The 22,797-nt window shown below is 38.3% G+C and overlaps 1 protein-coding gene and 1 long non-coding RNA gene across 14 annotated transcripts in view; one reads left to right on the top strand and one right to left on the bottom strand.

Moving 5' to 3' along the window:
• myo3a (myosin IIIA) overlaps positions 1 to 22,797 on the top strand; it is a 64,022-nt gene that overhangs the window by 16,933 nt on the left and 24,292 nt on the right. For 7 of the 13 annotated variants that reach the window (XM_032503347.1, XM_032503355.1, XM_032503357.1 and 4 more), the window contains exons 4-18: positions 1,730 to 1,834; positions 2,017 to 2,116; positions 7,702 to 7,778; positions 9,855 to 10,000; positions 13,755 to 13,820; positions 13,968 to 14,123; positions 14,541 to 14,582; positions 15,909 to 16,011; positions 17,078 to 17,194; positions 17,586 to 17,690; positions 18,401 to 18,484; positions 19,033 to 19,235; positions 20,966 to 21,064; positions 21,184 to 21,298; positions 22,663 to 22,789. In XM_032503347.1, coding sequence (XP_032359238.1) covers positions 1,730 to 1,834; positions 2,017 to 2,116; positions 7,702 to 7,778; positions 9,855 to 10,000; positions 13,755 to 13,820; positions 13,968 to 14,123; positions 14,541 to 14,582; positions 15,909 to 16,011; positions 17,078 to 17,194; positions 17,586 to 17,690; positions 18,401 to 18,484; positions 19,033 to 19,235; positions 20,966 to 21,064; positions 21,184 to 21,298; positions 22,663 to 22,789 — 1,645 coding nt within the window. The remainder of the gene's footprint in view (positions 1 to 1,729; positions 1,835 to 2,016; positions 2,117 to 7,701; positions 7,779 to 9,854; positions 10,001 to 13,754; positions 13,821 to 13,967; positions 14,124 to 14,540; positions 14,583 to 15,908; positions 16,012 to 17,077; positions 17,195 to 17,585; positions 17,691 to 18,400; positions 18,485 to 19,032; positions 19,236 to 20,965; positions 21,065 to 21,183; positions 21,299 to 22,662; positions 22,790 to 22,797) is intronic. The other 6 variants (XM_032503348.1, XM_032503358.1, XM_032503349.1 and 3 more) reach the window with 3 other exon arrangements.
• Positions 1,274 to 10,810, bottom strand: LOC116671893 (uncharacterized). The gene is made up of 3 exons (XR_004327396.1): positions 10,740 to 10,810; positions 4,343 to 4,345; positions 1,274 to 1,285 (listed from the first exon to the last, which is right to left on the bottom strand). It is a non-coding gene; the product is annotated as an uncharacterized LOC116671893 (long non-coding RNA).

A 22,797-nucleotide genomic window follows, 5' to 3' on the forward strand; every position in this document is an offset into this window, starting at 1 on the left:
AATCATTGTTTTTTTTATGTTTCAGACTGTTGTTTGGGAAAAAAATTGAGGACATCACAATGGGCTCTGAGAAATTGTGACCAAGATTTTTCAGTCTTTTCTGACAGTTTATAGACTGACCAATTAACCAAAAGAAAAAAAAATCAATAGAATAATCAGTAATGACAATAATATGTATTTGCATTGGGTTCACTGTAAGTTGTAAGTGGAAGAAGCAAGTTATAGCTTCCTGTGGTTAGCTCAATTAGCTGCAGTAAGTAGCTTAGAAATACTTTGGCAAAAATATGCAAAGGCAGTCAAGCCCTGTGGTTGGAAGCATAATGAAATGAAAAAATGGGTCCCTGTTTGGAGATTTGGATTTTAATGTCGATCTTTTGATGCTACTATTGTACGAGTCAGCACTTCTTTTCTTAGGATTTCAGGGGAAGATATTCATATAATAATAATACATTTAGTAAAATATAATTTTTCATCTATTCCCATTATGCAGTGTTTTTGTCTAAATATACTAGCTAACATTTCCCCCACCAAGCATTGCATCCTAAGCCACATGTTGTGCTGTGGTGTACAATACCCTGTCATTTTGAATGTGAATTGAAAAATTGTATAGGTGTGTAAATGCTGTGGTATACAAGTTATTTATTGGTACCCTTTTTCCTGATACATGCCGCATAATCTCTTTAGTACGATCGCTGCAGGGGACTGATTCTTATCCTAAATAACCACACACCCTTACATGTCTATTGCCTGATTAAGCTTTCAGTTTACAAGTGCTGGAAATTAGTGTAATTATACAAGAACAAGTGTTTAATACATAAAAAGATTCGAGGATGGAAATTTCCTGTCTAACCCGAAAATGTTTTTTATTTCAGTTAGGGCTAAAGATGTGAGTTGAAATGCAAAAATATTCACAAGTCGTAATAAATGGAAAAAGGGGCATTTTTATATTTAATGCAGCCGCAGATGACATCTTTTAAAACACAGAGGTCTGTGTTTACAAACAGTGTTCATGTGCAGAATCTACCATTTCTGTTCACGCGCAGCCCCCAGCACTGTGAGAGACGTCTTCAAGCTTTTTATTTTCCGTACACCTCTGGCATCTCCCAAAGAAAGGCCCCAATTAAGGGTTATTATTGTTGCCAAGGCAACCTACTGGGTAATTTTCCGTAATTTTCAAAGAGCTATTGAGGGTTGAGTCAAAGTACCCTAAAGAAAACACATATAAACACATGAAATCAAACTTGTATTTGTATGAGAAGGAGAAAGCATCCATGCTGATTTGAATCTTGGTACGTTCTGTTTCCAGGTTGAAATGCTGTCCTATAAATGGTGTGTACAGATTCTGAAATAAATGTTGCCATTGTCTTAAAGCATAAGAGGATGTTCTTCATTTGAAGCTGATTTAATGCAAGCTTAATATTTACTCTTGCTTAGTCATCACAGCGTAGATTAAAGCCTGCACACAAAATGTACATTCTCCTGGCGGGCGCGATTTTCCCCCTCTTGCTAAGCTGCCTCAGAAAGATAAGCTGCTAAAGACTGACAGAATTACTTTCAGCATCTCTTTTCTCACTGTGCAATCTTCTAATCAAAACAGTTTCATCCTTTGCTGTTTCTCCGTGTAATATTCTGAATCTTTTTTCAGATGCCCCAGATTTCAGCATACTGTATAGGCCAACTTGACTTTATTGACATTATTCTCTTTTCTTTGTGGGTTTTTCTATTGTAGCTCTGTAATGGTGGCTCTGTGACAGATCTGGCTAAAGGCATGCTGAAGAGAGGAGACCGAATGGATGAAGCCATTATTGCCTACATCTTGCATGAGGCCCTCATGGTAAGTCTGGCCTTTTGAATGTGCACAAGGGGAGACAATTATGTGCTGTAGAGCTCGGTAGAACAACCTCCCACTGAATACATGGCTTCAATGAAAGGAGCTTAAACGGGATCATTTTGAAAGCAGGTGCTTGTCAGAAAAAGCTGTCAACCTCTTTTTTCATTTTTTTTTTTTTTTTACAGGGCCTCCAGCACCTGCACGTCAACAAAACCATCCACCGCGACGTTAAAGGCAATAACATTCTGCTGACGACACATGCAGGGGTCAAACTCGTGGATTTCGGTACGCCATATGTTTCTACTTGCTTTAACACCATGTTTTTTTTTGTACTATCCTCCTCAAATCAGTTGAAATCATGTTATGGCTCTAACAGAAGGAGGTCAAATCCATTACCTTCAGCCGCTTGCCAAATAAATTGTGCCACTTATTAGTTTCCTTGAGAGGTTGGAATACGTTTACACAACCCGACAAGGTGGCAGACAATTATACTTTTCCATCACTACCAACCTTTTGCATTCTCCGACAGACTGCAGCGAACATTGTTGCTATTCACTCTATGTTTTGCACTGATGTGCTCTTGGGTTTTCTTAACCAAATGAAGCACTCAGAGCAGCACAACCAAAGCTCTTGGATTGAAGGCTCACGATAGGCAAAGTGATTCTGACTATTTCCAGGGGATGACTCACCCCTGTTTTCTTCAGGGTCTGGAAATCCAGCTGCCTGTTTTCATTACAAATAAAATCCCCGCTCAACATGTGTGTAGGTTTGCATTTAGTCTGTTAATTGTGGGCTTTTCTTAAAAGCCTTTTTCTAACCATGAAGCACAAAGTGCACACATCTCTTATATTATGAGGAGGAGGAGGAGGAGGGGGGGTATTAATGGATTTACTCAAATGATGTGACTGTGAAGTAGCTCAAGTGGAACAGGGCCACCGTTCTTCTTCCTCCTCACAAGGCTGTCAGAGATTCTCAGCACCTGTTTATTGCAACCGTTTCGAAGCCTCGAGGTCTTTATGAATTAAAAAGTTAAAGATGTAATCCCAACTGTGCTTTCCAAAACTCTCAAAAATGCTTAGTGATGTCTACATCTGGTGATATGAGCTCCTCTTCATTTGAAATATTGGTTATGTTAAGTCCCGAGCTCTGGAATTAAAATGGCTGTCGAGTGTGTGATTAGAATTTTACTCAAAGAAACAATAAATATAATTTGATTGGCGGTTCTAGCACAGAGGATATTTCCCGAATCGACCAGAGTTTAGAACGGCAATACAAAGAAAGCGGAAGGTGAGTGACCTCCGGCCGGAAATGAGGGACATCCGGCAAGAGTTAGTACTGTATAACTAAGAACTTCTTTCATTCAAAATGCTCCCAACTGAATGGCGGATCAAAGTGTTGTCCACAAGGTCATCATTTCTTGAACCATGTCTGCTGGTGATTCAGCTGACATTTATTCCCCCAATACATTATTTTTGCTGCTCTATACCGAGTACCAGTTGTGACAACACGGACAAATACTGAATCGAACCATGAATTTAGTTACGTAATTGGTACAGCTTTAGTACGTTAATTTATGGACTTTTCAAAACAGAACATCTCATGGTCAGTGAAAATTATATTAAAAAAATTTTCTAGCCAGCATGTGAATAATGATCAGAGAGAGAGAGAGAGAGAGAGAGAGAGAGAGAGAGAGAGAGAGAGAGAGAGAGAGAGAGAGAGAGAGAGAGAGAGAGAGAGAGAGAGAGAGAGAGAGAGAGAGAGAGAGAGAGAGAGAGAGAGAGAGAGAGAGAGAGAGCCATCAACATCAGCAGAAAAGAAACTTACTGGCCTTTTACAACCCAAAAGTGAAGGAAATTATACAAACATTTGCTCATGAACAGTGACTGGTGGCGGAGAACTGGATCCCAGGATGGATCTGCACACCAGTCCAGTGTCTCCATCTACAGCCACCTGAGCTGTCCAACGTGTCCTTGAGAAGGACATTAACGCTGGTAATGCAATACAAGTCCCTCTTGGTAAGAGTGGCAGTTATATATCTGCTGGTAAATGTCAAAACCGCCAAGTCTAGCATCAGTCTTCATTACGGTTAAATAATATTGGAAAATTAAGATATTGTCCCAGATATTTAGTTAGCAATTATTCAAAAGATATCAAATGTTTCAAAGTATGAAATGTTAAACATTTGCAAGAGTTTTTAATATACTGTAGTTTCTGAGCAAATACAGTATATTGCTTGTTTTAGGTCAAGTTGGTTTTACAGTTTCCCCGCATGATTGTGCACAAACACATCATACAAATCTGAATAATTGAATACATTATGTAACAAATGGTCACTGAGCCACTAAAAAGCTAACACGGCAGTGATGTGGAGAAAAGCAAAGTTTAACCCACACAAATCTGTTTTTTTGTTTGTCAGCAAATGCAAATATCAGGCATTTTTAAACAGTATTCAGTAATGCAAAAAAATCTGTTTATTATATTATCATTAGAGTATGTATTCATCTATTCTACCTACTGCTTGATGATTTGTTACAAATAAAATCAAATAGTTGTTAAAAGGAATCAGCAGTGTTGCAGAATAAGTGCAAACTTTCATTGTCAATACAGTTTCAAGTACATCATGAAATGCGTTAGGGTCTCACAGAAGATGTAACACATATGAGACTATTTATTTAAAGTTCTTACAATTGAGGCATAACAATCATCTAACCATTGTTGCTGTGACAGAGAGATTTAGTATAGTTTATTTTGCTTTAGAACGTCTTATCAAGTATTTAGTGTTTCTCTGGCTAAACCTGTAATGAATATCTTAGAGAGGAAGCTTGCAGTATCTATGGATATTTACGTGAGAAGAAGTGTATTACATAAAAAACACCTTTGTTCACCATGTTGTTTAGTGAGAAGCACCTGAAACCCAGATAGGAAAGTAATTACATTTAGAGTTGTCACATTATCACCAATAAGTAATTGCTGCATTCATTCTGACAACCTAAGAGTAATTGCTGTAAAGCATTCGGACCATCGACCGCAACCAACGTTCGACTTTAGTGATACACATACACTACTATCTGCTCTAATCTTTCTGTTGGCTATGCAAAACAAATGCATGTCGGGATGGAGAGTAAAATAAGAAGACAGGAAATAGAGGGGTAGGTAATCAAATATGAACTTAATACTGTAATAAATAAACTGTGGCTGTCTAGAAATACTGGTACGAATTGAAGGTGAGAGAGCTGCTTTAGCATCACAATGTGACATTAATGTGAAAAACTTGAACCCTGGTGAGAGCTATGCTGTACCCTTGTAAAACCAGGAAAGACAAAATTTTGGTCCCACTCACATGACAAGTGAAAGGTGTCCTGTTTTACACAGATAACTTTTTTTAGCCACACGAAAGGCTGAAATATCTCAACAAATATTAGATGGATTGCCATGAAATTTGGTAAAGACATTCATGATCCCAAGAGGATCATAATGACTTCCGCAATCCCCTAATGTATCCTCTACTGCCAGCACAACGTTGACATTTTTGTTTTTAGAGATAAGTTCTGACAATGTATTTGATGGATTTTACATGTAATTTGGTTCGGTTTCAATTATGATTTGTACCACCTTTTAGTAGGAAATTAGAATATCAGGCTGGCAACACGTACACAATATGCATCAAATACAAAAATTTGCTCAGCTTTGCATAACACAGAGTAAATGCCATGTTATCCACCTGAGACAAATGTGGCAGTGAACTGAGCAGATACGATGTGGACTTCTCTGTAATCATCTGCCAATTAAGTTTTTGCCAATTCAAAAAATTGGCAGCATATAGTGGAATTTCTCTCAGGCCGTATACAGAGCAGACACAAAAAGGACTGTGACATCTTTTGTTACAGCTGGTTTGCAAGCCTTTAACAGCACTGACAGTTGAACAATCAGATATTGGTGATGACGCTATCAGAAAAACAAAAATGGATGCAGCAGTTTAGAAAAAGCCCTGTGTGTATAAAAACGTGCAGAATGACGAAAACTGCGGAAAAAATGAAGCCGACTCGTGCAACACGCAGGCACTGCGTCACACTGATACTGCGTCACGCAGGCACTGCGTCATGCTGGGATTAATGGTTTTTCATGTGGAGGGGTGTACGCTACACTAAGCAGCTGAAGAGATAAAGCCCCCACAGTGACTCATCACCAGCAGAGAAACAAAATAGCAAAGAGATGGATCCCAAAAAAAGCAGTGCAAGAATGGGAGGCGCTGTTCGTTCATGAGTCTCTCATGAATATTCTAATTGACAGCATTATCTCTGTGATGATTATTAAGTGTGGTCCACCAGGCCCGTAGTCCGGGCTAATGTAGTGGAAAGAGAGGGGCTGTGAGAGCTTTAATAGGGGCTCTTTGTGTTTCTGTATCCTCACAAATCCAGATATATTATGCATATTGTAGGAAGGTGTGTGTGTGTGTGTGTGTGTGTGTGTGTGTGTGTGTCTGTGTGTGTGTCTGTGTGCGTCTGTGTGTGTGTTTGATTGGACTATGGGTTTGTTCTCACTGATTTGGGTTCAAGTGTTTCCGTTTAGTTGTCTGTTTGGTGACAACCTGCGAGTACTCCTGTGTTTTTGCACCCCTATGCATAAAGAAATGTCCCCCCCTGTACATGTTTCTAATCCCTTTTGATATTTTTTTTTGCCACAGAATCATTTTCCCCTGCATTGCTCATCTCCACCTCTTGCTTTGACCCACCAGCAGCAACAAAGCAGCAGTGCATTACAGTACTGTACCGACAGTAATGAAGTTAAAAATAGAATGAGCTTTTACAGAAAACAGTTGCTGATGCTGTTAGAAAATACATTTATGTTGTGTACACCGTGCACATGTCTGCACACGTGTCATGTTTTGAACAGACGTGGGGATTTTGTTGGTACATTTTAAGAAATGACCTGTTTGTGTTCCCAAAGCTGTGATGCTGCAAGTCTGACTGCTAAAACACATTCTACAGAATATGAAAAGAGTTAGATTTTGCAGAAACTGTGTGCTTCAGATTCAGGTAAAATAATTCTCTACATGCTGTGCAGGACAAAGAAATTGTTCTGCAACAGCACGTCATGCATCAGAAGATCACCTTTGTATTTGTTGGAAGCCGCCATTGTCTCGAGGCTCTGCTTTTGTCCTGGTTTCTGCTTCAGCTGAGCCAGCCCTGGGATACATTACAGTGTGGCGTAACACTGATTTGTCTGGACTGGACTGAAGTCACAATTGTGGGTCAGCATATTCCTTGTCAGGCTTTGTACCGCAAGATAAACACACACACATAAAGACACACGTGTCCTCTCGGTCTCTCTGCAGTTTCATTTGTGCTGAATGTATGTATGTCTGTATGTTAAATTGACAGATAATAGCTAACATGCTCGTAAATTGCTTGGATTTATAATGGCTTGTTCTGAGAGACGGTGAAATGTTGTCTTCAGATGCCAACACCTGTTTACAGCTGAGTCGTATTTAAATGCTGCTCTTGAAATCCCCAGCAAAATCACCTGCAGTCACGCAAGAATTTGTAATTCAAAGCAATCAATCATTTGACGGAACAAAAACATTGCAGCTTGAGGGCTCCGTGTGTGTGTGTGTGTTTTTTTTTTTCTCCTTGTGACTATAGTGACAACTCTATCAGTGAGAAAGCTCTGAGATCCCTTCAGTCCCATTTTAGTTTAGCAGCACCCAGCTGTTTACTGTTTACTGTTTCCCTCTTCACAGATCATCACTTTTAACAGCCAGTCTGATGTCTGGGAGGATACAGAAAACACCCATCAAGGAAGTTTCTAAGATTGTGCACATCCTGAGAGCAAGGCTACAGTGTCTAAGCTGTGTATTCTCTTCCGTGCAGGTGTTTCAGCCCAGCTGACAAATACCCGTCTGAGGAGGAACACCTCTGTGGGAACTCCCTTCTGGATGGCTCCGGAGGTACAGTAAAACTGGCCTATAAACGCTCCCGCAGCCTTGTCTCTTTCCACTATATTAGCCTGGAGCAGATCCCAGTGGGCCATAGTTAATAATCATCAAAGAGATAATAACACTGTCAAATACAATGTGCATGAAAAAAATGGAATGGAAGGCCTCCATCATTGGCTCCTGTCTAATCTCAGCTCAGTGCACTAGCAGTTCATATGCCCTTCATGGTTACATCATAAAATGATCCCCTCACATTCCCTCACTTTTTATGGCAGGTTAATGTAACTCTTTACTCATACTGGTTGCACACAAATTAAAAAGGCCACACTCTCAGACAAAGCTGTTTTAGAATCAACAAAAAACATCTCCTGACATCTTGACTGTGCAGTGAAATGGTTAAATGTTAAGAAGGTTCAGCAACAACTTGAAACGGTAACAATTTACAGCAGGCTGAGAGCTAACTTGAAGAGCAGAGGCATGTTTGTGGTTATCAAACAGACAGCCTTTATTTATATTTCATTTGAACTGAACCAACAACACTTCAGGAAAATCTCAACATGTACTAGTGGCATACCGTAACCACTCGTCTGCCCACTTTAACCTTACATGAACCACCTTTGTAGGGATTAGATAGGTAAATTTATACTTGCTTAAATCCATCCATTGCTTAAATAATATTTGCATGCTGTGCAAATTGTGCATTAGAATATACATGACGTGTTCGGTCAGTACTCAGGGATTTTATTCTCATTTGTGTAAAATGTACGTCAGGGTAGCTCAGATGGACTCTACACTAGAAAGTCTTTGGTTGAAAAGTGAATCGATGTCAGGAGTGTGATTTGTATACACGGCTCTACAATATTATTATTACAAGAACAAAACGATTTTTTCTGAGTTTTCTGAGTTTTTTTCTGGATACTATACAGTATTGCATTTACAGACACGGTCTTTCTCAAGATGATATTATGTAACTTTGAGTTATGGGGTAAGTTGTTTTGCATCTACACAATGTTATATGTTTTATTGTTATTGTTATTATTATTGTTATTGACTTTATTGATTGATGATTTTGGCTATTTTTTTAGAGTATATATTTGGCTTTTTGGGGGATATTTTTGGCCAAATAACATCATGAGGAAGGATTTGACATTGATTTATTTTTTTTGTTCCCTATGCTTGTAATGTATATGTATGACAGAATAGTGCGTGTGTCCGTGTGTGTGTGCGCACGCTGTGCATGCACAGTTGTGTTTTAGGATGTCTTAGTAGTCATCTGGTAATGATTTGTTTGTGTACATAATTGCATGCCTATTGGGGATTGTGAATACAAATTATATTGATTTCAGACCATTGACAATAATGGTGAATGTGTGTTTGTGTTTATGCATTTGTGTGTGGTACACATGTCTCCCGCTCAGAGATGATTCATATTGTTCTATGTAGCCCTAAGGACATTGATGATAGACTGTGAGTGTGCATGCTTTTGTGTGTGCACACTATATTGCCCACAGCAGATGATGATGAGACTTTGGCTGAGCTCTCTTACAATCTATATTCGGTTCCTTAGATGTTTTAAAAAAATATTTCCCTCTTACCTGTTTGATTATTGAATGGCATCTGTGCATGGGCTGACAAAATAACAAAAATTCACTAACAACACAAATATTGGCTCCCTAATAGGAAAGTAGGCAAACACTTTTCAACTTTAGTCCAGAAGTATGTACTGTATGACAGGATATCAGAACTATCATCTGTTATTGCGTTTAGGCATAAAGGGAGTAGAGGTTTCCTTAATACTGCTTATTCTAATTGACATACTATCACTACACTTTATATCTTTGACTTTATATTTTTGATATTTTATACTGTTATATTTTATACTGTTATATTCTTATATTTTTTTGTGTCAACACTGCAAAGGGATTGCTTTAATCTCGTTGCACAAGTACCGTGTACTTGTGTATAATGACAATAAAGGCATTCTATTCTATTCTATAAGTTGATTGATATATGTTGCTGTTTCTGTAATCCTGAATCAATATATTGTTAGTTACATTACTTTGTCCTTTGCGCTTCTGTCCGCTGTAGGTAATAGCATGTGAGCAGCAGCTGGACTCAACCTACGATGCTCGTTGTGATGTCTGGTCACTCGGCATCACCGCCATAGAGCTGGGAGATGGAGACCCACCCCTCTCCGAACTTCACCCAATGAGAGCCCTTTTCAAAATACCCAGGTGAGCCTCCATCACACCTACACAACAATCTATCATCACTATCAGGGGACTGTGACTTTGACCCTAAACGTATTTTACTGTTCTGAATCAATACTCTAAACCCTGGTGCTAATTATGTTTTAGCATTAAGGTGCTAACCAGTTAGCCACTGTGCTGCCCTGGAAGTGTTTATGTAAAAGAAAAGCCCATACTGTAGTTGTTCATGTTCTGCATTATTAAAGCTTTTGAACTTAGAAGTTTCACAGAAAGTAAATGCCTTTGACTTGACTTATGTTTTACTGAATGCCCCTCCCTATTGCCTACACATAACTGTGTGTTTGGAGACAACCCTATTTATAGTTATTACTTGCAGCTTGTGTTTCTCCCTTATGTTGATATAAATGATTAATAATGGTGTCAAAGTAAAGAAACAACAGTCTCTTTATCCTTTATCTATCTTTATCTTTATGTTTCTCACTGTGATGCCCATGAACATGGTGACTTCCTAATCACAATTTATGAACTGAGAAGGAATTGAAGTAGATATTATACAGTAATCTGGTACCAACAGGCCACAGTAGACCAAGCAAGCATAGTTTGAATATATAATTTACAGTAGTCTTTTAGCAGGCAGTAAATATATTCTATAGTTGCAAATTAAATATTTCATACGACAAGAAGTTCATGAACTTGTCGTTATCTTTTAAGTAAAACAAAACATTAATGGAAGACATAAAACAAAAATATTTTGCACTTACACATACTTTTTGTGATTCTTGCTGTTCCGAGTTTGTACCCTCATGGTTGAATGCACTTATTGGAAGTCTCTTTGGATAATTTGGATCCTTTACTTCAGCAAAAGTAGTAATACCACAGTTTCAGTTACTTGATACACTGCTGGGTAGCTTAATTTATAACAGTATATCACAATTTATTAGTTGATTTACAGCTTGTGCTAACAATCTGAATCTGCAAAGTAACTAAACCTGTAATGTAAATGTAATGACCTAAGCACAATATTTGCCTTCAAAATTTAGTGGGGTAGAATTATAAAGTAGAATAAAATGGAAATACTCAAGTACCTTAGTATAGTATTTGTGTAAATGTACTTCGTTACATTCCATCACTGCTGTTTTTTAAAGGTCTGGAAAAAAAGCCAATGGTTTTACACAACCTAATTACACAACCATAAGTAGATTATGGTAGTCACTGCACTGGTGCGGACTGTCAGAATGTAAAGACAGGGTATTGCTGCAACACTGCAGTACAGAAACGCTTTCTCCTGCTCCCCAACACAGTGACTTGCTTCTCTATACAGACTCGCCAGACAAAGTACTGTCTTTTCATTTCAAATGTATTTTTTCTGCTTGCAACCCACTCCCCCCCAGCACTGATCACATTTATCCTGTGGGTGGAGGCTGAGAGCACAGCCATCCTTTTCTCACCGATGTGTTCTGTGGGCTGAAGGTGAAAAGTAATTGTTCATCGTCTCCTGATTCCAGTGTGAGAGCTGCATAAGCACTTACCGTCACTGTCATCTGAACGCCACAGCACTTTGTCCGTCAGTGCCCTGAAACACTTTACGCCTACACACACAAACACACACACACGCACACACACACATACACACACATACACATATCAGACAGCTCCTGTGACATAGCTGTCCTGTGTGTTTGCTCTGGGGGTCGTGCTCCACAGGAGACATCACACAGCGTCCTCAGAATCTATGTGACTGCTGCAGCCAGAGCTTCAGGCTGTCTGTTCACACTCCTCACCTCCCTCCTCTCACTACTCTGGGTTAATTCATCAAGCAGTCTTGGGGAAAAAGCCACGCTAAGGGCATTGATTCAACCACATCCTGTCTTTTGTAATTTAGGGTAACTTTAACAGTATCGAAAACAATAGAAAACAAAAGATCGTCAAGGCCAACCCTCATTTTAATGTTTTTTTCTACAATGCCTGAATACATTTCTTATCCCTTATTGCTGATGTTTACAGTATAGTTTCTAACTGTAATTTTAACATAAGGCTAGACACATTACTATATAATACAGTACAGTAAAACACAATCCAATGCAGTGTTCCTGCAACAAATTCTACCTTTCTGATGCTCAATACAGTAATGGTTGTAGTTAGTAACAGTAGGGGTAGCAAGGGGTAGCAGTAGCAAGTGTAGCGTTTTATAAACATTACATGCACCTTAACCATAAGTAAGTAAGTAAGTTTTTAAATTTCCACTGTATGTGGTCATTTGTGAACATATAATAAGTCCATGTATATACAGTAGGCTACTATGTCTTAGAGCTGTGGGATATGGAGAATATTTATATTTATATATTAATATTTTTAACCAAATACATCAATGTCAATATTACAGCGATATTGTAGGGTTGATTATTGGTGCTTTCACATAATATTTACACAATGAGATTTTTGATGAATAATCATCAAGTATGTCAACTAACGACTGAGGGGTTAAAGGCAAATAATTGAACAGCTAGAGCAGTCTGTTAAGTTCAGAAAATAACATCACTTACTTTCTGTAATGTAACCTTGAAAACCAGACAAAGACAACTCTTGTGTCATATCACGATACCGCAATATCCAAAATGTAAGACGATATCTAGTCTCATATATTGAAATAATAGCCAGCCCTATTATGTCTACATGTTTATTATTCAACAGACAGCCTATATATTCTTCTGGACATTCACCAGATTGGCCCGAACTTAAAACAGAAATATATTGCTCCTGAAAAATAAACCATATGCACCAGCACAAGTGGGACTCTGACTTTGACTTGAAAGACGTGCACGGAGTGGGATAGCGGTGTATGTGCAGAGATCAAATCCCTGCTCAAAGCCTCAGACTCTGGAGCAGGTTAAAGATTCAAAGTGCTCTTCTTATTATGCACACGTGCAAAGAATTAGGCATTATCCTTAATTGAATGCAAAAGAGAAGACTTGAATTTTCCCTATATACTTTACAGAGTGAATTTCTTAAATGATGCAGTGGTTAAATACAAAGTTTACTTGTGTAAGTAGAAAGTATAAAACAGGTTACTAGGATAAAATCACATCCTCATATTTGTATCCAGGGAATTAAAAACTATAAATAGTTCTGATTTGAGCGTGACTCTTTTCCTCCACGAGAACCTGTTTGTCTTTGGGATAAGAAAAAACACTTTAATAGTTGCAGAATTAACAGAACAGACTTCAAATAAAGGTCTCATGCATTTGCTGTCTATATTGGGTGTGTTGCAATATAAACAGGAGATGCATGTCCCCTCATTAGACCAATTTATCACTGTCACAGCCAATGTGAAAAAGGCCCAGTACATTAGCAGGCAGCATTGACTTCCTCACCACTTGCCAGGAACCCTCTTGTAAAAAGGTACTTACAGCAGAACAAGGAATTATAGCAAATTAGCTCAGTTGTTTGCAGGCTGTGAGGCCTTGTTACACTTGACCCTTTAACGACGTGTGTCTGTTTGAATAAGATTTTTTTTGCAGGAGAAACCATAAAAGTGTTAAAGATCTGGTTATATATTTGAAAGCCTGTGTTACTGACTACTGCTTTTAGGTCATAAAATCAGCTATATCTTGCTTCATGCCACCGCAGAAATGCCTCTGGATGTCATCGATGTCGAATAGTCAAGACTTCAGTGGACCGTTCCACTCTGTGCCTCGGCCTTTTGTTCTACGACCCGTCTGTGTAAATCCTATCTCATCTTATCTTTTTCATTTATCTTTCCAATTCTCTTCTTTAACAGAAACCCTCCACCTACTCTCCACCAGCCAGAGCTCTGGTCAGACGAATTTAATGACTTCATCTGCAAGTGAGTGTGGATGCCAGTGTGCTTGTTACGCCTCTGTGAATAATAAATATTTACACTGACGGTACATGACCAGGCACACTTTGAATATAAATCCAAGAAATATATTGCACTCCTCCTCCCTCTACCTTTTCTTCTTCCTTCCCTCAGATGTCTGATTAAGGACTTTGAGCTGAGACCAAATGTGCTAGACCTGCTCCAGCATGTGTTCATCAAACAGATTGTTGACAGAGAGAAAATACTGCAGAAACAACTGATTGAACTCATTGATCTCAACCAACAAATCGGAGTCGTTGATAAAACAAGGTACTGTCGGAACAGTATTTGAATGTTTTCCCTTTCCAAAATGTCACATTTCTACGTGTATCTGTTTTCAGAGTTGCACTACTCATCCTTGTCTAGCAGTGTGAGCAGAATACTCACACACCATGAAGTTGTTGATTTAACTATAAAACCCAAGAAAAACTTAAAAGTCTGCGAGCCTTCCTGTCAGTGGGTTTTATATGTTAGGCTGCAGTTTAGCTTTTGCAGACGGTATAATCCAAATTACCCTTCTTGATGGATGTTAAACAAGCCCCGTCACTCTCACATAAACAACAGCTCACTCCTGCTCCAGCTTCACTCGAGGTGCAGGCTGCACAGTGTGTAAGTCAAAATGTTGGCCCAGAAAGTGTGAATTACCCATACAGTTGTGAAATGTTAATCCTTTTTTTGTGGTTTAAGCCATCATGGAAAGACAGACAGGAGCACAGACAGTAATGACAGGTAACCAATACCTAAATGACCTTAATGCTGCAGTAGAAATAGATGATAATTGGCTTTTTCTTGTGTCCAGTCAGAGCTTGTTGTAGTTGTGAACAAACATGTATTTGCAGTCAACTACATGGGTTGATTTTAGATTGGTTACATGCTGCCACCCTGCCATTGTAAATATTGTGGTCTGTTGTATGATTCATGTTGTTGTCACATTTTCCTTTTTTGTTTTGAACTGTCCTGTCATTTACTTCAGCAGTTAATGAACCCCAGACCTTCACCTTCATTTTTAAAGGGCAAGTCATTAAGAACATGTTCTTATTTACAATGGTGGCCTGACAAGTGGCAAAGCCACTTAGAGAAAAAGGGAAAGATTTTGAAAAATAAAAAATATTAGAAATACATATAGTTTAAATGACATAAAATACAATGGAAAAGGACCACCATTATCAACTAAACAATGACTGGTTTAAATAATGACCGGTAATCAGACATAATCCAACTTATTCTGACACCACATTAAATGAGGAAACAGGGAACTTTAATGAGGTATTCCTAAAATCCATAGTCTTTTATAAGATATGCGGCTTAGCCTTAAAGCTAGTGCCATCATTTTAAATGCAGCACTGAATTTGCTGGCTTTTGATAATTCCAGTTTTCTTTTAGCTATTATTTAAAATTATTTGTCAAAGTAAACAGAGCAGACACTAGTCATCAAGTTCAGAAGTCATGTCATTTGGAGAAAATATGTTAAATGAATGAGGCCTCCTGGTACAACTGGTACAATGTCCCTACTATGTAGATTTTGTAAAAGGGTAAATACATCAATGAATGAACTGGTCTGCTGGTTTATTGCCGGGCAAAAAAGAAAGATACTTGAAAGGTGTGAGGTGGCCAGTAAGAATGGGTCTGAAGAGGCAGACTTGACATTCACCAGTATCAAGATGTGGTTTAAGTGTATTTCATTTAGCTTTTGGCCCCCTACACCTAGTATAAAAACCATCATGTAGTCTCAGGAGTCCAGGAGGACAAAAGGAAACTGCATAGTGATGGGTGCAATAGTTCAGCATTAATGCTTTGGAGCATAACATTTATTTATTGTATTTATATTTAGATCTTTATCAAGCCAAAGCTTTGATTATATTAACTTTGTTTAAGGTTTGTTTTAAGTGACGAGACGTACCACTTTTTCCTGAGCAAATACCATTGGTGGCACAATGCACTGCTACAGTTAGTGCAATGTGCTCACAATGCATTGAATTGGAATGAAGATCAGCTATATTGTCATGGTTACATTACATACATTGCTCAGTGAAAGTTGGTTGTGGGTTTTGTGAGTTCTAGGCATGAACGCATCCACACTAAAAGAGGAGGCCACATGAAGACACAGACTGACCCCGATGAGGTGGAGGACCTCGCCACCCTAGAAGTTCTGGATGAGGTGAGAAAGTTGCTCAATGACATAACTGTATGTCTCAATAACAAAACATATATGTTATATACATGTTATATGTATGAAATTTGTTTTCTGTAGTCTGTAGGATATGATATGTAGGCCGAGACATCTGCAGCAGCACATTTCTTTATTCAGAATGGTTTGACACATATTTTGTTCCATATTGTGATTTCTATAAAAAATTGCGATTATTTGTGCAGACCTACCTTGGAAACAGAAAAAACTTTAAAGCTTCAGTGCGTAACTTTTAGATGTCATGTTTTTTTAATCTTCCATGTCCTCCCATGTCCTGCCCAGTCACGGAAGGCTTGTTTCATGTGGACATGCCACCAGTTTTGTTGTCATTACTTAGAATTCCTCATTTGGGCAGCAGAAACTACACACCATAGCTTTAAATCTCAATGTTAAAATAAACATTTCAATTTTTTTTTTTAATAATTGGCGTCATTGATTCCACTTATGTCTGAAAAATTCTATAGTTTTCTTTAAAAACTAGTATTTGGATTTGCTAAAACATATTTTGTGGTTTAAAGTAGTGATGATTGTCTTTGAGGTTTTCTTATGGTAATATGAAATATATATACAGACACAATCTAAGGCCATTTTTTCCCCCTCCACTGTTAACTCAAACATTCAGCAACATTTCCAGATTACCTATGCTGTGAGTAAGAAGTTCACTGCAGCATCTTTTACACAAATAACATTTAGAGCAATTTATCATATCTGAGCGCTGCATTGACGTATTGAATGATACAATCAGTCTCAGTTGCCAGCGGATATTTCCACCCATCCCTCAAGTTGAGGTGCTCTGCTTGTATGAGGGAGGTAGTGCTTCCCTGCTGTTGTTGATATACCGGTCGTTGCTGTGTGAAGAAGACAGAAGAATGAATCATCTTATGACATGGAGATAATACATTGACGTAGCAGGCGTAACAGGCCTTGACTTGTTCGGACATAAGCTAATAAACTGCTTGTTATCTCTCATAATATGGTTCTGACAATATTAATTTGTGTGGAAACATTTTTTACCTGGTGTGTGAATCTTTTTCAGAACACGGTCACAGAGCAGCTCCAGACTCGCTATGGACAAGATCAAATCTACACGTATGTTGGAGACATCCTCATCGCAGTCAATCCTTTCCATAAGATGGAGATTTACACACCCCAGGTCGGTGCACATAGGCATATATGTGTTTCTTTAACGCACCTGTGCTCATACATTTGGTCAATAATGCACTGAATGTAGCATATCTCATTAGCGCCTCTGCAGTTCTTCAGTTAGCTGCATCCCATTTAGCTGTGCACACACACTGCCCCTGTTTCTCTTTCTCTACCATACCTCACTGACTGTATTTTCCTCTTCATCATGTTTATTATTTGCCTCCAGTTTGTAGCTATTTTTCATTCATCTCCTCCCAGAACAAAAGTAGAATGTGTTGAATGGAAAATAGGAAGTTTATTTTCTTCCACATAATATCTATATTATGGTATCCATTACATTCATATTCATGTTTTAAATTCTCTTTTTCTTTTCAATGTCAACCCTCTTCTCTTCATAGTACTCCAAGATGTACATAGGGGCTAAGCGTACAGTTAACCCACCACACATCTTTGCTGTGGCCGATATCGCCTACCAGTCCATGGTGTCGTACAATGCAGACCAGGTAATGTAGAAGTACTCAATTGTTTTTTTATAACATCCTGAGTGCTGAAAGTAGCTTTGAAATCAACTTGTTTTGATGAATCCAGTGTGGTCTCTGACTTAGACAGCTGTCAGCACAAATGGAGACAAGATTTGTGTCATTTTTGCTTTTAGTGTCGCATACAAAAAGAAAATCTAGCTTAATTTAGGGCTGCAGCTAACGATTATTTTCATAGACGAGTAATCTGTTGATTATTTTCTCAATTGTCAATGTCAGGAAATGTCAGAAAATTATCCAAAAAATGTTGATCAGTGTTTCCGAAAGCCCAAGATGACGTCCTCAAATGTCATGTTTTGTCCACAACTCAAACATATAAATATGTCATAAAGGAGAAAAGAACGTGACATTGAAGAAGCCGGAATCAGAGAATGTTTCCTGTTTTTCATAAAAACAAAAACAAAATAATAGTTCATCTATCATCAAAATAGTTGCCAATTAATGTAATAGTAATCAATTAATCGATTGAATCGATTGATTGATTAAATCAATGGATCTGTGCCACTCTAGTTTAGTTTGTAATAGTGATAAAGTAGTTCTGGTAATATTTGTATGAGGAGGTGTAGGTTGATCAATATGAGTAGCATCATTAGGGTTATTTATTGTTATTTTATTTTGAATCTCAGTGAGGGGTTGTAAATATTTAGACAATCTTTGTGTCTTCCTGTGTGCAGTGTGTTGTGATCAGTGGGGAAAGTGGAGCTGGGAAAACAGAGAGTGCTCATCTGTTGGTACAGCAGCTGACAGTGCTTGGCAAGGTAAGTCATACAGTAAATACAACATTTAACATTGCACTTATGAAATGCAACATTAATTTCCTTCCCATTTGATATCTAAAAGGGCATAATTATGACTAATAAAAAATTGCAAACCACTTAAAAGGATAAATAATTTGTACGATGAGGCTCAGACCACCAGGCCATCTTTTACCCAAAGTAGTTTAACAGTTTTGATCTGTGCAACAACTGTGTGTCCTGAACTGATCCACACGTACATCTGCAACCCACTGTGAATACGAGTGTGAGCTAAATAAAATGAACTTTTCACATCCTTTGATCAGTTGATTTGAGGTTCCAGCTGATGCCAGTCAGGATTTGCAACCACATTGAAAAGAAAAATCCATTTCAATTCACTCTTTATTCATAGTGGGGGAATGAAATAAGCAGTGGCAGTGAACAATTTTGATGGAAATAACATGAAAAGAAAGGCACATTGCAGAAATATATGCACCATTTCTTGGCAATAGTATTATTACTTCCACTAAATTCATTTCCCAGTTACTTATCCAGAATAATGTTTTATTCAGGCCAATAATCAGACGCTCCAGGAGAAGATCCTTCTTGTTAACAGCCTGGTGGAAGCATTTGGAAACGCCTGCACCGTCATCAACGACAACTCCAGCCGCTTTGGAAAGTACCTGGAGATGAAGTTCACCTGCGGCGGAACAGTGGTCGGAGCGCAGATATCCGAGTACCTGCTGGAGAAATCCAGGGTCATCCACCAGGCAGTGTAAATATCACTTTCTTCATTCTTTGTAATTATTGTACAATGTAAGCAACCTCATGCCACTTACTGGTATAACCTTCATTTGACAATGACATTCATAGAAATTGAAATTATGTCTCTGTACCTTTTCTGAAGGAACATTTCTAGGAAGGTTTTTTGCCTGCTTGCTGGTCAGGGATCAGTGCGTAATAGACTCTGTCTCTCTTCTTTTTCATCTCTATTCCTCCATCTGAAAACAGTGGCATTTGCCTTCCACCTGCACTTTCATCAATCTTTCTTTCCTTCTTATCATGTGTCTGGGCAGTGGACCAGGTCAAGTGGAGGGGCTAGCTTATTTCCTGTTTGATCAAAGATTCTGGTCTTGCAATTGTCCTTTGTGGAGCTTCAAAGGCAGACTTGAGTATTTCATTAGAAAGAAGACATTGCAAGCATTTTGTGTAGCTACACTTTTCTGTAGCCTGTAAATGGATACTAATTTGGGGGGAAAAAGCAAACAAGGTGAATTCAAGTTGGCGGACAAAGCAGAGCTACAGGAGACATTGTACTCCTTTTTCCCTGGCGTTGTACTGTGGAGCCCTTAAACTGACAAAATGTATTCAAATGTTTATAAGACAAGTAAAACATACAAATATACAAATAAATAATATTGTTAGTTGTATAAATGAAGTGTAAAAAGAATATTTTTTTTCCTTTTCCACCAATTGGTTGATAATAGAAATTTAAACTTAATTTATCTACTTGGCTGTTTTATGAAAATCTTTATACAGGATCGCGGGGTGGTTGGCTGTAAGCAGATAGGATGGACAGTCCATCCTGGCAGAAACAGTGTTTGTGGTTATTGACAGTGTGAGTCTGTTGCTCACAACTGTACTGTATTCTGTGGCGAGGTAAAGGGACAGTTCATCCTGGCAGAAACAGTGTTTTGAGGTTATCTGCTTACAGCCAACCACCCCGCGATCCTGTATAAAGATTTTCATAAAACATTGGCTTAAGCTAAATTTTGTCATACACCAGGCAATGCACTTAATCCTCCATATACAGTACTGCATGCATACTAATAGTACACTGTATAAACTCCTTAAAAGCATTTTAGCCAACAAGCTATCTAATTTATGTATTGAATTATATTTTTGACATGTTTGATAACCTTAACTACATTTTTGAGTACTTGCACTAAAATAGTGAACTGATGTTTGTGGGTAAAATCAGAGGACAACCTCCTTTTAAAAACAAATTAGGAGAACTATTCTGCCTTGTCAGAGGTATGCGCACTGTCTGAGCTTTTTAGCTGTAACCATGCTTTGTTTCTCCCTTATTTATTTGGTTACCATACTCCCATTCTACTTAGTAAGCCAGAAAAAGATTAGGTATGTCCCAGTACATGGTATGTTAAATGTTACATGTAGTATGCCAAATAACCAGGATGTCCTACTACGTCTGGTCGCATTTTGCAGTATGCAAGCCACCATGCTCTTCTGGTTGAACGTCACATTGACTGACCAGCCGAGCACATGGAGAAATCAGCCTTCAGAGCTTTCTGCCAGAAAGAGTATATCTTAACCCAAACCATAATCTTTTAAGAACTTAACCAAGAAGTTTCTTAGCCTATACCTAAGAAGATATCTGGCAGAAAAGGCTAACTTCTCCCATGTGCAGTCGTCAAGAGAGAGTAGCTGACTGACTGGAATTATGTACTTTGAGGACCTTTTCTGAGTGTTTGTCTGTTTCTACAGAGGGGAGAGGAACTTCCACATCTTCTACTACATTTATGCTGGCCTGGCTGACAGGAAGAAACTAGCCCACTACAAGCTCTCTGACAGCAAAACACCTAAGTAGGTTTGACATTCCTTAGCCTTTCTCCTAAACACTGTTATTACCTTCTAACACGCTGCTAACGTCCTACTTCCCGAGACCCCGATCCTGATCTCTGCGTTTCCTTTTTGATCTGCAGGTATCTTTGTAATGAGCACATTAAATTAGGGCCTGACATAGTGAGCAACACCTTCTACAAGGAGCAGTTTGATGCAGTCGAGCAGTGTTTCAAAGTCATCGGATTCACCCTGGAGGTAAAAACTACTGCATTAATTATTGGTCAAAAAGATGAAAGTGGCCTCCCGACCAGGTTTCACAGCACAACTTCTCCTTTCCTAACATTCATATAGACAAGTTCTCACACTCCTGAATTATATATGTAATGTATGAAAGTCAGTGTGTAACTAAAATACAACATGAAAGAAGTTCTACTAACCAGTAAGCTCAAAAACATAAATGCATAAAATTTAAATCTAGTGTGTTAGTATTTCCTAAGGTTCACTATATGGTTGATGGAGCATGAAGCTGCAAGCACATGTAGACAGTCAGTTGTTGGCATTGTGAAGGCTAATGAGGCCAAAAGAACTGATTGCCTCTGGGATCTGCACGTCAATAGTACTTATCCTGTAATCACTTGGCAGTACTGGAGGAACAACCTTCTCTCCTACAGTACGTCTTGTCTTGAGTGTATGAAGAAGATCTTTGAGTCAAGGTTATCTATTTTAAGATTTTGGCATAGTAGTAGTAGTATCTTGCCATTAGAAGAGTTCTTCCTGCATGTGTCAGGACACTTAGATAAATAGAGTAGTAGACTCATTTACAAATTACAATTGTACTTGTATTTTATTCTTTCAAATCTTACTTTTGACGATTTTGGTGGCCGACGATCACATTTTACATTTCAAAACTATTCTTTTCTCAATAAATATATGAACATGTAAGGTTTGTTAAATTACACTATGTCTATTTAGCCTATAGAGGCTAACACAGCTAATGCTAGCTAACCAGCTTGTCTATTTATTCCAGACAAACCACTGTCATTGTGGCTGGAAACAAAATCAATCATATCCTAACAGGACATTTGATTGGCCATTTTAATATAATGGACAACTATGTTACATTGCTTCAATTGCAATAATCCATTAGCATTTACAGCACCCACTTACAACAATTCTGAGCAAACATTGTGTACAAACAATAGTAATTTGAATTTACAAATGACTAATTTGAGAAACTAAGGATTAATGCGCAGAAGTTATTACAACAGACAGGTATTTTTGATACAGATAAATTTGAAGGTGCTACCAAAAAGTTTAAGAATCTGGCCTTACTTGACATATACGATAACTGTCTACATTTTTTAGAAAGTGCCAGAACGGAGCCAAAAAAATCACTGCACTTTATCTTGCATATACCTTGTGATGGTGACCTGTCTGATTCAAGTACCACTGTGTTATTTAAGATAAGAGAATAAAGTAGAAAAGCAGATAGTACAGTCTCTTTTTAATTTCCAATCCAGATATGCCCATAAATGAGGTTTTACAATGTGCCTAATGTTTGGTAGCGTATTGTCTCCCAGCCCTTTTCTACAGTAAATCACTGTCCATCACTCCTGCAGGAGCTGGGCAGTGTTTACAGCACTTTGGCTGCCATCCTCAACTCCGGGGATATTGAGTTTTCTCCGGTTGCCTCTGAGCACCAAACAGACAAGAGCAACATCTCCAACATTTCTGTCTTGGAGAACGGTGAGAGG

The sequence above is a fragment of the Etheostoma spectabile genome, chromosome 22, assembly GCF_008692095.1.
Source record: "Etheostoma spectabile isolate EspeVRDwgs_2016 chromosome 22, UIUC_Espe_1.0, whole genome shotgun sequence".
NCBI lineage: Eukaryota > Metazoa > Chordata > Actinopteri > Perciformes > Percidae > Etheostoma > Etheostoma spectabile.